The 18,153-nt window shown below is 37.7% G+C and overlaps 1 protein-coding gene across 2 annotated transcripts in view; it reads right to left on the bottom strand.

The window, feature by feature from the left end:
* Positions 1-430: 430 nt before the first annotated feature.
* TEX11 (testis expressed 11) overlaps positions 431-18,153 on the bottom strand; it is a 32,966-nt gene continuing 15,243 nt past the window's right edge. For both annotated transcript variants that reach the window (XM_040614073.1, XM_040614074.1), the window contains 15 exons: positions 17,980-18,131; positions 17,236-17,321; positions 15,953-16,090; positions 12,999-13,084; positions 12,325-12,378; positions 11,573-11,613; positions 10,236-10,322; positions 8,567-8,637; positions 7,885-8,001; positions 6,935-7,007; positions 5,301-5,450; positions 4,180-4,288; positions 3,062-3,182; positions 1,975-2,139; positions 431-1,437 (listed from right to left, as the gene is read on the bottom strand). In XM_040614073.1, coding sequence (XP_040470007.1) covers positions 1,348-1,437; positions 1,975-2,139; positions 3,062-3,182; positions 4,180-4,288; positions 5,301-5,450; positions 6,935-7,007; positions 7,885-8,001; positions 8,567-8,637; positions 10,236-10,322; positions 11,573-11,613; positions 12,325-12,378; positions 12,999-13,084; positions 15,953-16,090; positions 17,236-17,321; positions 17,980-18,131 — 1,540 coding nt within the window. In that variant the 3' untranslated portion in view covers positions 431-1,347. The remainder of the gene's footprint in view (positions 1,438-1,974; positions 2,140-3,061; positions 3,183-4,179; positions 4,289-5,300; positions 5,451-6,934; positions 7,008-7,884; positions 8,002-8,566; positions 8,638-10,235; positions 10,323-11,572; positions 11,614-12,324; positions 12,379-12,998; positions 13,085-15,952; positions 16,091-17,235; positions 17,322-17,979; positions 18,132-18,153) is intronic.

Raw genomic sequence — 18,153 nt, 5'->3', positions numbered from 1 at the left:
TCAGGTAAGGGATCTCTCAGCCTCGAGGGGTAACCTTGAGAGGCGTCCTTACCGAAGGGGAGATCACTGCCGCACAGCCAGGTGGTGTGGAGGGAGAGCTCAGGGCCCTGATGGCTGCAGACATTTATAGCGTGAAGTGACTGATTTGTAGTCAGACCTTCTGCAGTGTTAATGCAGTTTCAGCCATTTACCAGCCCAGTCTCCAGCCAAACCATTCTTTCTTTTTGGTTTGGTGCCGAGTTCTCACTGATAGCCTTACACAACAGGATTAACTTTGATTAGGCCTACTTGCTGAGCATCTGCCTGGACTAAAGTTCAGTTAGTTCAAACAGGAGGAGCACATGTGTCCCAGTAGTCCATAAAGAGCAGTACCTAGTCAAAGCTTTAGCTTTTCTGTGAGCTGTATAGTACCTGCCCTTTTTTATTCTAACTAAATTGTGGAACTGACAAACAGCTTCTGAATTCTTGTCCATACTGAAAGGGACTGAATACTAAACAATCTGATAAATACTTATGTAGCAAGGCAGCTATGGCATCCAGAGGGGATGCCTGGTCTTGGAATACTTTTATTGTTCTCCTTGTCACTTTACTAAAATCAGGTATTTAAACCAACCTGTTACACAACAGCAGACATGTCTCATGAAAAAAATAAGTATTTATTTCTAACTGTTATAATACTCCAGAGAACGAAAACTATTTCCTAGAGGAAAACAGTTACATTTATAAACACTTCCCAAAAAGTACATAACTTAATTGCCAACAAGGAGATCCCGGTCTCTTTTCCACTGCTCCTATGACCCCATGCCTTTGCAGAGCTATCAGCCTCTTTCATTCATCAGAACGTGTCCAAGAATGACTGCTTCCTCCTTTTTTGTAGCTGTGGCTGTCATTATTCTTCATTTGGAAGAAACCCTTTTGCTCTGTCCAATTTGTCCAGAACCTCACTATAAAGACCAATCATCTGGAGAATATAAGCACCACAGTTGTCAATGATAGATAAAGTTGTAACATTCAATTAGATAATACAACAAACCAACAGGGAACAAAAGCAAAGGAATGGGTGGAAGTACCACCACCTTCTAAACCTAAAATTTCAGATTGATACAAAGATTCTGGCACAGATTTACAGTGGTTTAAGAAAAAAATACTAAAATCAGTGCAACCTAACAAAGGTAGTTTTATTTATACTGACATAAAGTATAAGCTCGTAGCTGAGTCTTACATCAGTGAATAAACCTATTCCCAGAATTTCAGAAGGGTTGAGATTGGAAGGGCGTGATCTCAGTTCTTATTGTCTTAACAAATGTACTTAAAGTGGTATAAAAGTTGCAACCAGCTCTTGATTGCTCAGCTTGTGCATAAGAGAATGAACAATGACTGCATACACCAGCCACACTTGCACTTGTGCTGAATCAAGGTAGGAGCACCAGCTACAAACTGTAGAGAGCTTAGTTGTGACAGAGTAAGAAAAAGTGTCATTGCTTTCTACAGAGATGCTAGCCCTGAAATTTCTCCCTCACGTGAAGTGGCTAAGCTACACCTCAAAAGATGAGCTACAATGATTTTATTCACATCAGCTTAAACCCTTTTTACAAGACATTAGATTATACTAGAAAAAAAAACAGATCATACAACAGCTGATTTAAGTAAACCGGTACAGCACCTTGACTTCAGTGAAAGAAGGCAAGGTACAAGGGTTCTCCCATGGCCACAAATAGTTTTTTCCAGTAATCCATCTACGCGATCCTTCCCGTAAAAGGACGCTACATTACTCTTTCTATTGCCTATCAAATATTTTCTGGCCTCACTTTGAAAAAATGTTTTAGCATCAAGCTCTCCCAAAGTACTTAGGTACCACGCTTCTCCTAAAACCCTTTAAAGATCATTTGCAGTGGTTTCTTCACCCAGATGCATATCTCAGATTCAAGCCAGACATCCAATCCCACATCCTCAAATCCATCTGTTTTCACTTACATGGCTTTCATAGCTTTTCTTCAGAGGTCCTAGGTGACTGAGGAAACGCATTCCTAATCCACACCACTGCTCAGCTTCATTATATTTACCAACAGTATACTGAAGTATTCCTGTATTCCAGGCTCTTGTCATCAACCAAAGTATCTCCATCTCTGGGTAAGCATCCTGGTGGAGCAAACAAGAAGCAGCAGCTCATCAGAAAATAGACTCTTCACTTTAAATCTGACATTAGCAAAGTTATAGATGAGAACTTCAGGGAAAGGCAGGCATGGATGCGGACACATTCTTTTCTGGGGAAGTCAGAAACAGCGTATCTTTATGCCACCTTTACAGAAGGAGAGACATTCAAACCTGACTAAAGAAACAGCCATACAATGGAATGAAGCTATGAAACACAGTATTGGCTTCATTAGTCCTGAACAGGAATACTCCTTAACTGAGTTTTACCTAGGAAATTTTAAGTGGAAATGTCTGATTTCCTCTGTACAACTGCCTTCACTATACAGCATTATGCTTCAGCCCTGAAAGGAGCAGCAAAAATGCTTACTGAAATAAAGATTTTACTCTCCATATACCTGTCTTCACAGAAACAAGACACGTAGTGCCACAAGAATCTAGTTCTAGTTATCTGGAAAAAATAGTAACTTACTAAGTTCCCAAATACATTTAACAAAACAGAGCTGGGAAAAAAAGCAAGACTGGTATCCAAATTTTAGCTGGCTTTAAACTGATCTGGAAAAGCAATCTGCATTTAAAAAAATATATTCAGTGTAAGAACGTAGAAAGCAAGGACGAAAGATGGATGTTCTAGCTCAAGAAGATTCTAAAATAGGCACTGAAAATTTGGCCTTAAATGTCTCTAAGAAAGCCCTTACAAAATCCAAGGAAATTCGTCATTCAGTCATAAATATTCAAGAGGCATTTCTTTTGAGGTAGTTTCAGTGTATCTTTTACTGAAGAAGTCTTAGGTGCTCCACATATAACACTATATAATGTTCAGTCTACTAATTAGTCTCAGTCCAATGAGAATTTTTTTAAAATGTGCTCAGGATCACTTCCCAATCTCTTGTTTTCCTGTTCAACTTACTGTGCTGCTCACTACATTCAGAGCATCTTCAAAGTAGTCCCACACCTCCTGCAGTACACAGATATCCAAGTCCGTTAATCCAGCCGGCAATGAAAGATCAATCAAACTATGTAAGCATTTGCTGAGAATCAAAACAGAGCAAAAGAGGAAACATTAAATATGTGCACAAACAGCTACTTTTTAATATCAGCAGCACACTAACTTAGGTCTCTTATGATTGTCAGACAGACATGTCCAACTTGGTGCTTACTACACTCACATCCTTATAGCAGAAACATACATTTTTCTAGTATCAGATCTCATTCTTACAAACTATTCAAAAAAAGAGCCAAAAGCAGCAAGTACTTCATTATTTTCATTGCTGGGCTCCAAAGTAACACAGAAGGAAAGACACAGTGTTTTCTAGGGTGCCACACATGACAGCCAGGAGCAAGTATCTTTTCTAACTTCACCAACAAGAACTAAGTAGGCAGCATCCTCAAGAATATCAGTAACAAATACATTTTTTCTGAAAACAGGTCTTTCTCAGTGTGAAGTGTGAAAGGCAGTATCAGCAACTGGTTTTGCCCAGTGGTTACTGCAAGAAACTCTGAAAGGAAGCAAAAAATCCTTTATGGGATACAAGTGAGAGACAAGGACACACATCAGGTTGTTTTTTAGATTCCATAAGGTACAGCTGTTAGAGAGACAGTTAGCCAGCAAAATAAATCACATAGGTACTATGGCACCATATCACTAACTTATAACTCATGGCTTTCTTGTCAGTCCTTCGTTTCTCTTCACTTGATTGTCTTTGAAATACCTAGCTCACTACTGCAGGGCAAGATTTGAAATTAACACCTTCCTCACAAGAAACAGCCAGAAAACTTCTGGATCCAATTTTAATTTTCCTTCCTCAACAGATTCATTTATTGGAAATGTTTCAGAAAACATGCCAAGAAAACAAACTGCACTTAACACATCTGTTAGACAGTCATGCTTGGAAGGTATATTGGTTGGCCAGCGAGAAGTGGAATCTTCCACATAAGCTAAAATCCACTTTTTTCAGACTGAAGGCTTTATCCCCTGTCAGCATTTCCAGCCACAGGCTCATGGCAAAACGATGTGATATCACTAACCTAAATTTCACAGCATCAATGCCAGTCTGCTTTCTGTGAAGGTTTAGTGCACTCTTGAGAGCTTTCTTGCACAGTACAGGATACCGAGCTGGAGATTCCATTGCTAATGCTTAAAAGCAAAAGAAAATAGAGACGAAGAAAGAAATTACTAGACCCAGGCTTTTATTTCATTGGTCATTAAAATACAATGACAGCATACTGCCAGATCCCTGTGATAAACAAATGAAAAGAGATTTGCTTAATGCTTGGGCTGATCACAAGCTAGTGCTTCTCTACTACTTTCTTACTGTGCACATTGTCAGTGAGGACTGACAGTAAGGCAGAAACACAGTAGATTTCATGATTTACAAATAATCTCACTGCTGTTTACTTCTGGTGCAGTAACCCAAAAATATGGGGTTTGAGGAAGATGTCAGGAGGGGTCTAAGGTAAGAGTTTTGTTTGTGTCCTTCAACATGAAAATCTGGATGGAAAAATTAGGTGGGAATGGGATGTCAGTATGGTGTTTCCAAGCCCTGGTGTATCTTCCCTCAAACAAGGGAGGTAAGCAGGGGTTTATGCAATCCTACAGAACCCCCTCCAAATATCTGCCGTGGCAGTTTTAAATGTTACTCATCTTCCTTGGATCCTACTCTAGATTTTCAAGGAGGCATGACTAGAACTTTGTGATGAAAGTATGGTACAATATAGAGAAGTGCTATTTACAAATTAACTACACTAAGTTGAAACTGCATTATCTATTCGAAGTCCACATCCTAAAACTTCTGTATTGGGCATGAATCAGCTAGGATCATTCTCTGGCCTTTGCCAGTTTGGACCTTGTAAAAATTCATCTTTTCCAGACTCACAACCTACACAAATGTCTCAGAGTCTAGCAATGGAAGGATGTCACAAACTTCTGGTTCATCATCCATGTAATACAGTATTTCAAAACACGGATCTCCTAACGTTGTTGAGATCCTAAGCACTTTTGCTTCAGGACAAAATATATATGGTTAGACTCATTTTATGCATGCTGCACAATACATGATAATCCTGGTCACCCCAAATGAACAGGAAAGAGGAACAAAAGCTGTTTTTCATTACTTGAAGAACTATGAAAATACAAATGCAGTCCTTACACGCAATGATTTCTAGCGTCTTGACCTCTATTTGTGGTTGCTCCCATACTGACTCCATAAGGTCGTAGAGTGTTGGATCATTCAGTTTGGATCTTGCTTCAAATTCATAAAGCAGCAACAATGTGTCTGTTGGGTCTTTAGCAAAATCTCCTAGAGAAGAGACAGAATTGCCTATATGTAATGATTCATTTTCTTAAAGTCATATGGCGTACCATAAGGTACAAATTTTGCTTCCAACAGGCAGGAAAACCATTACGGTACACAGATTTAACAGCAGAGTGAGTGGAACTCTAAAGCAGTCTTGGACAGAAACCTCAGATGTCCAAAGCACAACCCCATCGATCACCATGCCTCCCCTGAAAAAAAACAAATCTGGATTGCCTGTAATTGACTAAATTAATGCAACCCTCCTAGGCAAAGTAATAGCTACTGGTGAAGCCATTTTACCATAGACAGGAGAAAGAGATAACTCAAGGCCACCAGCTCACAGAAGGTCAGCTTATAAAAGAATTTATCATCAGCTTCAAATTTTTCTATAGAACTTGTCCACTTTTTGGTAGAAAAGCTCTCGGGAAACCTTAAACACAGAAGAGTGGGAGAACAGTAGAACTGCTAGGAAGGTGTAAACCTGTAACAAACACCAAACTATCTTTTATTGAAGTATCTACAAAGACCTTTGTTTTTACATCTAACAGACATTCTCAGCTTCCTTCAGAGCAACAGACTTGCCCACGTGTTGGATAAGGCCTAGTGAAGAAGTGAAGGAAGCACCACGCTACCATTCTACAAACCTCTGCAGGAGAAACTCCAGTATGTCCCCATCCTGAGATATTCAACCCTTCGGGATTTAAAGGATGGAAAATTAAAAGGGAAGAAGTCTTTCTGAGTTATCTTGCCTTCAGTGCAAAAGGGCAAAGAGAATCCCAAATCCAGACCATATACCTTGTACTCTGAAATTTTATGGGGGGAAAAATCCTCCAGCATGTAAATTTCCTGACAAAAGTTAAATACTAATGCATCTTACAATGAAAATTCCACAGTGTCCCAAACCTATAACTGAAAAGAAACCAGACCACAGGCCAGACAAAGAATGCCTAATGGAATTCTTCTACCAATATACTACCAAAAAAGTGAAGCATGCATCCCCTACGCTAACAGTCACTCAGTATCTCAACTGCTGGCTGACAGCACACCAGTCTCCAGTAATATCTGATCTAAATTGACAGGGAATAGTCAGGGAACAGAGGATGGGGTTTGGCACTTCAAAGCATGGTAGCAAACCTTTCTGTAGTCTTAAATGACTTAAATGTAAAGAGGCTAGTAAAACTATTAAACCAGTGCAAGAGCAACTCCATTGTAGAGCAAAAAGCTTGGAATTTCTTAACAGTTAAGACAGAACAGTCAATCCAGCTTCCCTCTGAAAGACTGTTCCACACTTCACAGCACCTGTACAATAAAAACCCTGCAATGACATATAAAAACCAGCAGTTGGCTTTGCCAAGTTCTCTTATCATATTGCCGTATCATAACATTCTTCAGCTGAGACAGCAATTCCATATGCCCTGTATTTTTCATGAATATAGTGATTAAGTCTAACAGTTACACATGCTAAACAGACACACTTTGTAGCTTACCTGTTAATTTGAGAACTTTCCATATCTCCTTGCATGCCTGGAGATGTTGAAGGGCCTGAGTCAAAAGTTCCATCTATTTCACGAAATTTAAGAAGTTATTTTTGTCATAGTTTTAAAAGACATATACATGTCACAACTTACAGGATCTTTACACCTAACTATAAAATAAATTAAGAATCAGCCTAATTAGTACATCATCTACACAAGTTACTGTTCTGGGGTTTTTAGAGTTTTTTTCCTCTTTTTCAAAGACCTCCACATCTCAGACAAAGCCTCTTCACACTGAACATTCCATTGGTCCGGAAAGAACCATATGGGTTCTTATGGGACATCATTTATTTTAGCTCCCAAGCATAAAATACTGCTATTGAGACTGACAAACCACTAAATCCCACAACGCAAATTGCTGTGCATTGCTCTCCACAAAAGTAAGTTTCTACAATAATCACTGTATAGCAGACTTCCGTACTTCCTCCATAACCACTGTACACTTTCCTTAATCTTATTACCACAGTAAGTAGAACACCACAAAAAAGGATGTATGCATAAAAAAACCCCATGAGCTTTATCACCACCATACTGGTAACTACTTTAAGCAACAGCATAAAACAAAAAATGCAGTGATCACCTGTTTGATCAACCATGTTTAGCAACAGACTCCTTACATAATATATAAGGTAGACTGAAATTCCTCTAAGAGAAGGTATTACTATGACCCTTTGCTGATATAAATCTGTACAAATCCACTGAAATCAACTAATTTACAGAAATCCAACATTTAAAATTGTCTGGAATGTCTTAGGTGCATTGATTCTAGTTAACTATGAAAGGTTCCCATGCTTATATTCTTAGTATCCTGTCCTGAGTGAAAAAAATCTGAGACTTCAAGATCAAAAGAAAAAAATGCTGCACTAATACATACAGAATCAGCTAGCAGAGAAATGCCGTACCTGTTCAGAAGGTGTTACTTGCTGTCTCCCCATTTCCAGATCAACTGCAGCTGCCATTAACAGGCATGTCCTCTGAGCAATTAGAACAGCTTTGTCAGAAGGACAAAACTGGGAAAACTGACAACAAAAATAAAAAAAGGTACTGAGAATTCTGCCCATATAAAGCAATTTGCTTGTGAGCAGATGATTGCTGAGTCTCCTCTATGACACTTTCAATAATCAGTCATGAATAGTATGTATTCATCTTGTAATTTTACTTGTACAATTACACAAGATTATTTAAATATAAAGTGTAAAACAGTGTTGGAGTCCCCTCTCTACAAACACATACAAAACTGACAGTGTCAGTATAAGTTCTGCATGGAGATTAGGACTCAAGTACTTAACATGTTTGTATTCATTTTCAGATTTTTTATTTCAATTTCCAAACACCAGAATCCATTTATTTTAGAAAGTTCTCATTGAAGTCTAAGTTTCTTATGAGATTTTTAAGCAACAGAATGTAAAATATGACAATAATGCTTACACTTTGTATGGCAAGTCAATCTCCTTGTGACAAGTGTTCCATTTTAAGCACATACAAGCATGTCTCCAGAGAGATATGAGGTATATGGGTGTAACTTCTAACAGAACTAGACAGATGACAATATTCCTCAGAGATACTATTAGCAAGAGTACGTACCTTGAAAGAAAGCAGAAAAAAATCTCTCATCTTGTCAGGGCAGTCCTTGAACTGTACAGCTAAGTTCCAAGCTAACAAAAGACACAAAAAAGGAGACCTAGAATAAAAATCTTCAGTGTTATGAGTATGCCCATCTAATCTCTAGTAACAGACAGTTCAGATTCTACAATACATTTTCTTAATCAAATTATCATCAACAGCTCATTTAACAACAGCAAGAAACACCGTTATTAGTGATTTGTAAAACAGCTTATTCATGCTTGCAAATTTTTTAATTTCATCATAACCAAATATTCATTCAACCACATACCCTTCCCACAAAAGTATGAACTGGAAGAAGCATTTTCTTTTGTTAGTAAACAAAACTAGTATCTGAATAAGTGTTGAACAATATTCCCAAGACAAATAAAAAATATTAAAAAAAAAAAACAAACACAACATTTTGAAATATTCTCTGGTTCTACCCCAGCAGGGTCAAGTACATGGCAGTTAAATACACAATTCTGATTAGGAGCTATCTAAAGACATTCAAACCATTTATGTATGAGAATGTGACCCAATTAAATTATTAGATTCTACAGTGACTTTGCAGATTCTAACTTTCACATTAATTTATTCCCTAGGACATGTTTTTGTAGTCTCTGAATTGTTTATTCTATGAATGAGAAAGCTTGGTAAGGTCATAGTCACCCCAGATTCCATTCACACTCATGTTACTGTATTTGACTTCTGCCGCTTCTCTCCATCCTTTGTTACTCTTTATTGGAGCATGGCTGCATCGTGAGGATGTGTGCACAAGCTCATCATGGCAGACGTCTTCTGTTACTGATTTCAACTATTTTCTCTCCTGCATGCTCTGGCAGAAGCAAGAATCTGAAAAACTGGTTCAACCCATTACCCTACACTTGTATTTTCATTTATACACAGCAAATGCGCTGACTCCTTTACCAAAAAAAGCATAACAAAGACTTCTAAATGAGGATCCAGAGACACACTACAGTTAATGTTTAGAACACCTCCATGGGACCTGCATTTCCCACTAGGAAACAATTTATCTATGATAATATTTGCTGTTTAGATTTCACACAGCATAGTTCAAAGCAAACTCCAGGACTGTTTAAGGGACTGTATCTGGGTGGCAGAGGTAAGTTCATCCTGCACCAATCACACCAGTATCCACCTGAACTTCCCAATTCTTATTTTGCTTACATGATAACACGCATATTCAGGATCAACAGTAAGTTTTTTTATTGTTAGCAGCAGGTTTTTTCAGACATTGAAGAAAAACATTATTCTATTTGCCTGATCTTAAATTTTACTTCTGTAACAGAGTCTTGATAGTAAAGGGCTAACTAAGAGGAAAATGGTGAACTATTAAGAGTAGTATCATGGACACACACAACAATTCCTGCGGTGAAAGGAATAATGTATCAGTTATCCCACCAGTCAAATAGGCCTTGTGTAAGTATTTGTCTTGATAACTGACTTAAAACGTATCAGATAGTTTCAGAAGACAGAAAATGCAGCAGGATATAGCTTTAAGACTAGTCAAGGCAGTGACTGCCAAAAGTGATGAGTTTTATAAATCTACTACACATTTAAACACTTCTTTCTTCCTTAAGGTCTGTCTAGATGGAGGGGATTCAGTTTAGCTGAGAGGGCAACCTACCAACTCTTCTAAACCAGTGAGCTTCAAAGATCCTCATGTCCCCTGTAAAATTCTCTTCTGTGAAAGACTCAGCAAGTCTCTTGTGAGCTGCAGGAAATGGGTTGTTCAAAACATAAGTAACATTTTTTGAGCAGAATAAAAACATTTCCAAGTCTAATAACTACACTACAAAACAGAAGTTTCCACAACTCCCATATGATTCCCGATGAATAGTTATTCTCACAACTTAAATCTAATATGCTTGACCAGGAAGGCTTACAAAAAACATCAAAAGGTGCCTCAAACAGCATTTTAGATAAGATACATAAGGCTACCAACAAATACTGCCTCTTCAAAGTTTACTGACACTGAAGTCTAATGCAGAGGAACCTTACTTAATTTCACAAAAAGCTGAGGGTTTCTAGATCTAATAACACATTTGAGGCCTTTCTTCAAGAAACCTTTAATTAATTTAATTCTAGTCTTCATTCTGTTCTCCTAGTTGCACTAAGAATGGCTAGTGTGGAAAAGTTCTACCATTTCATTAACTTTCTTGTCCAAGATAAGAAGAGGGGGGTAAAAAAGCCTTAGTGTAAATAAGTATTTCTTCTGATGGAGAAAAGTCCTCTGTAAAACTCCTGTACCTCTTCCAATGCAAACAAGACAATTCTTTTTCAAAGGACAGCACAACTTACAAGTGGGAACCAATTTTGACATGCCTATCCTGTCTGTCAGCAATTTGCTATTACCCATTGCAGTTTTCTAAGCATTCCGGGGAAAAAAAATAGCATTAACTTAATTTTAAAAAATGCTTCCTTTTAAACAGCTAAAACAGCAAAGACCACCACTGCCATTTAATTAATCATTAAAAACTCAGACTGTTAATTCAGTTTACAAAACCAAACTTCTTCCTTTTGTGGTAGCCCTGCTACTAAAGATACTAACTTTGTCCCTTGCCAATGGAGTCAGAGTAGGAGCCTGTCACTTGACGCCACCCAGGCTGTGGCTTTTACCCAAGTATCTGTTGTTTGCATACATGGCCTTATGAAGGATTAAAGGGAAACTGCCTAGAAGAAACTGCCCTGTTGTGTGAGAGAAGCTCCCAAGTACAGGCTTTACTAGAAACGGGTTTTCCAATGCTAGCCTGCAAGTTTTCTGTAGCAAAAACCTGTAGCACTGAGATCCAACTTCACGACACTGTTGAATCTTCAGTTCTAATTTCCACTGATTTCAGTGGGAAGATGGGAACCTAAACTGAAATAAGGAGTCTAAACATTTGGTTACTATGGACCTGATCATATCATAACATGTTCGCAGATGGAAAAACTACAGAAAATGTAAATAAAACAAAAGCATACCCAAGGTCAAGTAAGTCAGCATTGAGCTAATATCTTCATCTCTAGAATGGAGGAAAAATTAAGTTTTAGAAAATGTTTGATTAACTTTCTTACAACAGAACACATTATTTATGTTGGAATACAACATCTCCGTAATTACGGATATAATCATTCTTCCCCTGACATCTCCAGCATTATAAACTTCTAGCATTTGAAGATGCTGAAGGAGTACTAAGGCTGCAAAAAGTTTTATTGATCTGCAGCAGTGAAGGTCGTTGCAGAAGGGCAGCAGGAGATTTTCTCAGTGGTTGGGGCTGCAGGTTAAATTTCAAACCCCACTGACACTACACTGTTTACTTGACACTCAAATCCAGCAGTACAGTTCCACTTCTGAGCCAGCATACCATTTGCAAAGTGGCTAGTCTTCAGCAAGGAAGGTCCCACTCTGTAATCCTCACTCAAAACCTCTGAAAGGTATCATATCCTAGTGTCAAAGTTAAAGAGGTTGCTTAGCTCACACTCCCCATCAAAAATACCTGACAGTCTTACGCATTAATAAAAGAGGAAGGCAAAGAGCAAATATTTAAAACACAGGAAAGATGTTCCTATGTGATGTCATTAGTAAAGTTGGAATTCATCTGGGTGGACCTTTTACTAGCATAAAAACTAATCTCTTGATTACTCTGCAAGAAAATAAACCCAGCAAAAAAAATAAATTACACCATTTGTACCTCAAATTCACCATAAGAAAATGGTTTTGCAAATGCACTCACTTTTTCTCTTCATTTTCTGTCATGACCTTTGACAACGTAAGACGAACCAAACATCTAAATATGAGAAAAACAAGCAATAAAGAAACAAGATATTTTTTTTCCAACAGTGTATAATGTCCTAATTTTCCAGAAAGGATCCCACTTTTCTTCCCATGCTATCAGCCTGTGGAACTCACAGAAGAATCCAAAACATCAAACTGAGAATAAGATTATACTATTTCCCACCCTATTGCCTTATTTTGTATATCACTTTGCTAAATCATGAAATAGTAAGTAAATAAATGTACTTTAACAAAGGCTTTTGGCAAATACTGGAATAAATACATCTGTCTCACAATATGTGTTTTTATAAACATGACGGAATATTTCAGTAAGATACCACGGTCAGATTTGTATCAGAGGATACAAACGAACAGGTATTTTCACCAAATACATTGTTGCAATCTTATTAGTCGCTGTTGGTCATCTGTTCAAAGCAACTAACACTATTTGCTTGGGAGTCTTGGAATATCTGTAAATATTAAGAGCTCAGGCTTGAGGTACATCTGCAGCACCAAAAAGACTGCTAACTAATCTTTGATGTACTCTGTTTTCCACCTTCCTCAATATAATAAATTCTTTTTGAAAAAGGAACAAGAGAAATTTCTTCCCCTGTACATATATCAAATCCTCACTTTAAAGCTGCAAATAATTGTCGACAGTCTCGTAAATGTTCTGACAAATACTCCAAAGCTTTTATAGCCACACCTTCTTGTTCATTCTGAAAAGAAATTAAAACACGTTTTGTATAAACTGCACTGCCTCCGTTACCCACAAAACAACCAACCCACCCCAAGCAACAGCATATTCCACAAGTCTATGCAGGAAAAAGAACAAAGGACCCTGCACTGAATTGCCTCAGAGTCAAGAGAAAACCATAAGGAGAGAACATACGATTCCATGCACAAAGAGCCTATGTTAAGAACAGGATCAGTACAGGCTGGCAAGGCTTTCATGCCTTACAGAGTCATGAACAAAGTCCTAAAAGGCAACCAAAAGCCTCTTCTAATTATGCCACTGTAATCAGCCAGTTCAGACACCACTCAAGTCTCCAACCAAGAAGCAAAGAGGAGGGACAAGTGACTTTTCAGTCTTTTATCACTGACTATGTGTATTTTGTACACACATTCCCCCTCGCATGTCAAAGATCAAATCCCAGAGGCAGAAAAAGATGTAACATTTTCCTGAGGAGAATTTTACAGAAATACATCATGTAATTTCCAACATTAATAACTTGAAACCCCTTATTTTCCTGAAGAAATATTAAAAAATACAATGTATTTATACATGAAATTAATTTTTCGTTTGCATTACACAACACATTTGAGTGAGACCTTGGTCATAGAAGCATGACATACTTAGAAATGCATAAAATACATATAAATATTGAAAGCAGGCCAGGTTACAGAGGCTATTGCTGTCCCACTTATATCAATAAAGCAAAGTAACCACAACATTATCTGCTCTACCTCTAAAGCAATTTGGGCAACTAAACTCAGGAGGTTAGTGCCTGTATTTTCATCCACTCTCAGCTTGTCTTCATGTTGAGATAGCTTTTCTGCTAGCTTCCCCATTTCAATAACTGCTTCCACAGCTGAAATATACATAGGGAAAAATTATAATTTTTTTTTATAGAAGCAATTGGAAGGTGGAAAGTTCTACTGTTTCAACAACCTATGAAAGATTAAATATAAACTTACTTATTATTTTTGAGTATGAAAAACCAAGACAAGAAAACCTGACCCTACCAGCACTTCTCCATAATTATGCATTTCTTCCTACAGAGGTGCCAAAAGGCTTTCCAAGCTAATCCAAGGAAACAAGGATGCCATACAAATGATACTCTATCTCACACTCTTAATTTTGTTCTGCTAAATGTTTGTCACCAAAGACAGAAGACTTTCTCTAATACATTTTCTGGGCATGATTCCAAGCTCCCACATCTTGGCTTACGCTAAGGGTGCTGCTGCTTTTATGTTCACACTCTGCTGTGGTTCCCACTCTACATTATGTGAGCAAATTATGCTGTCATTAAAAAGATGTATAGAGAACAATTAATTGGCACAGAACTCATCAGAAAATAAGCTCTGCATGTTACTCTGTATTCTAAGTAAGTATAGACTGTATTTCTCAATTTTCATTTCTTGAGCTAAGACTATCATTAAAATATGAAATGGCAGAACTCATTATAAAGAAGGAAGAATCTACAGAGAAATGTCAATCCGTAAGTTGTCTCAGTAATTCATGTATTTTCTGGTAACTTCAGGCTCTATTTGTCCAGAGAAATGAAGAACAGCTATAATGGTTCCGTTAAGGTTCATTTAGCTCATTTAACATCATATTTGCATACAAAATATTAGAAACAGTAAGTATACAATGATTCTCACCCTGGGATGCTACTACAGCTTATGCCCATGAGAAGATTAGAGCCTTCCTAGCCAGAGGCTCCATCCAAACAGCACCAGGTATGGCGATGGCCTCCGCATCTTACATATTGTATGCAAAAAGCATCCCACTCTGACAGTTTACATTTACAGCCTGACAGTTCAATGACTTTATAGATGCTTCTTCTAGCTACCCTCTGTTGTGTCTTTCTCAAGATGAACAAGTCCAAATCTGCTTAGTATTTCCTAATATATTCAGCACTTCTGCTTCCTTGTAGTGGACCCTTTTATCTTTTAAGTTCTACCTTTATCAGTCTCTTTCTCCATCACTGCAATCTTATAGACACAGAATTTAGTAAAGATGCTGTTTGGATCACACCTCTCTGCTTCTTTAACTGCCTCTTTAGCCTATTCAAAGAAGAGATTCAAGGAAATCAGTACATAACATCTTTAAATCAGTAATATAATTTGCAACAGAAGAGAGCTAAAGAGATATCAAAATGTTAACGGCTACATTGTTGATATTTATATATAATATATATATATGATATAATATTAAAATATATATATAATAATATAATTACTCAAGAAGAGTGATTTAGCAACATCTCCCCTGGAAAGAAAAGTGATGAGAGTAGAAGATGGCACCAAAGGCCAACAGTAACCAGACTGAGGAAAAAGCCAGTTCCTCAAAATTAGACCTACAGAACCAGAAAGCAAGAGAAGCCCTGAGAATGCTGAAAAAATAAACTCCCCGTCACTTTGAACTGCGAAGTTTAACGCCCCCAAAACAGAAAGCCTAGATAGGTAAAGCAGATGCACTTGTCTGCAGAGGTGAGGGATAACACGCTGTTGTGGGAAGTTCTAGTTAGACACATCAAACATGCTTCCCATCAGGGTTCACCTGTCTTGAAGAGAGGAGGACCTCTAACCTGAGAAGAAACCGGATACACTAAGGCATGGTCACACGGCTTGTGGATGATTTCTCCCATTAGAATGGCTGGTGATACAGAGGCCCCCACAGCAGCTAAGATGACAAACTACGTCTCTTTGCCAGATGATGCATGACAGGCAAAGACACAGCTCCCTCTCTCAAAGCAAAAGAGGTACAGTAACAAAGATGTAAATTAAGTCCCAATGACATAACTACAAAAACAAAAGCAATGAAAATAAATAAGTAAATAAATATGTATACATATATATACCTTGTCAACTTGTTTCAGATGAAGATAGCAAGAAGCCATGTTCCTCTGCAGCTTAGCCAAGTTTTGATCTATCTGCCCAGGTGTGTAGAAGCTGACAGAATAACTGTACCAGTGAAGAGCTTCAGAATAGTTTTTTGCCTAAGAAATTAAAAAAAAATCCAAAAACCATCCAAATCACCTAAACTGTCTATGTTTTCCCAAATTTAATTAAAAAAAAAGTTCATAGGAAATGAATGATTTAGATAACCAAGTATGTTCTAGTGTAATATGTCCCCCAGAAGAGCAATCATTGATCCCACAACACAGGTAACACCCGTTAGCAGAACTGACGCTTTACCTATTCCTACTCTTCCCTTATTCTTATGGCCATTATAAAGACAGCACACTGGACTAGATGTGTCATTCATCTGACCCAGAAAAGACATTCTTATGACTAAATACAGAACAGAAATATTATTTAAAACCCCCTCTCCCTCCATAATACAAAGCAATGGAAACTAAGAGAAAAAGACAAATGTGTTTATCCCATTTAGACTGTGCAACTTGATGGTACTATGCTGGATGGTACTCCCAACTATAGTTCCAATTTGGATAGAGAACTTATTTTAAAATTAGGAGGAAGGAAGCTGTGTCATTAGCAAAATTCATTCTTGACCTCACAGATGAGAAGTAATAAAATGGCACATGTTTTTCTTTATGTATTTAAGAAACGTGCATATGACAGAAATATAAGAGTAGAACACGAGCTCATCTTCTTCAAATACTGAAAGAATAAGAAGGTATTTGGATTTGAATAACAGAACTTGTATATTAAGATACAATGTTGGCATCCAAAGCTACTTTATATAGGCTAAAAAGAAAATCAATGTACAAATGATAAAAATTCATGCTCCTTAAAGCAACAAGTGACCATCAGAGGGTAGGAACTATAAAATAAGCAGCTCAATGTAAAGAATATTTTCAGGTTTTTGCATGCTTTCCAGCCAAAACCAGGACACCGTTCCAGGACAGAACCAAAACGATGGGCTGCACAGGTTCCTTTGCTGATCAGTTCTGACCATAACTGTTCCCCATGTACAAACCTTGAGATGAGGCTACTCAAAACTTGATGTTGTAATGGAAAACAGCACCCAGCTGGATGAAAATAAAACTAGTGCAAACTGGAACAGGGATCTTAATAACAGCCGGCACTCTAACCAATAACAGACATACCAAAGAGGTCAGAAAAAGCCTATCTTCATTTTCACTGACACAAATAACAACACTACTGTTTGGTTCCAGACCTCATAATGTTTGGCAGCTCTGTCCCACAAGATGATGTGCAGCTGGTTCAAGGCTTCAGGCAACAGCTGTTTCCCAGTATAATGACCTGAAAAGATACCGCAAATCATCACTTTACAAAAACTTTAAGCAGCACACTGAGAAGCACCCAAGAACTATCTGAGAAAGACTGTCCCATAGTCTACAACAAACAACACTGACACAGCAATAGTTTCAGCCAGGACCCAGAGTTTCATATCCTGCTGCTGAAAAAAAACCCACAAACCACCCAACATAAATGTGGCTCTTGAACCTAGCTTGATGCTACATAAAATATGGTTTGATTTCCAGCAGGTCAGACAGTCAAAAATTACTACAGCGCTGCAAGTGCAGTAGACCTGAAAAACAAACCATTATTCAGCTGCTCAAACAAGGATATGCAACCTGCTTTAATACTGACAAAAAAACCCACATTGGGCTGGATGGACAAAGTATTAACATCACAAAGAACTTCTGATAAATGTTCCTAATCAGTCACACACAGTCTACACTAAAAAGGAAGAATTGTTTAGCAAGTTAATTTAACCCTGAGCTTTATCATGACTGTCTTTCATTATGGAAGTTGAAAGTTACCATGCAAAAGAAACATAAGGGAAAACAGACACAAATAAAGATGAGAATAAGCAAAAAACATGAAAATCAGAACTCAAGATTTCAGTCAACTAAATTCAGCTTTCAGTAAACAGCAGCAAAAGATGAATACAGACCTATAATAACTTCTTCAACCTTTTGCTTAGCAAGCAGCTCCCTCTTATTCTGCAACAGGAACTCGATGTGGAACAGGGTAATTTTTCCAAAGTCAGGTGAAGATTCAAATCGTTCAGGAACAGATTTCAGAAAATCAAAACCAACTGATTCCCTATTCACACAGATGCATTTTT

Source organism: Falco naumanni, chromosome 14, assembly GCF_017639655.2.
Source record: "Falco naumanni isolate bFalNau1 chromosome 14, bFalNau1.pat, whole genome shotgun sequence".
Lineage (NCBI taxonomy): Eukaryota > Metazoa > Chordata > Aves > Falconiformes > Falconidae > Falco > Falco naumanni.
This window is presented reverse-complemented; position numbering and strand designations above follow the sequence as displayed.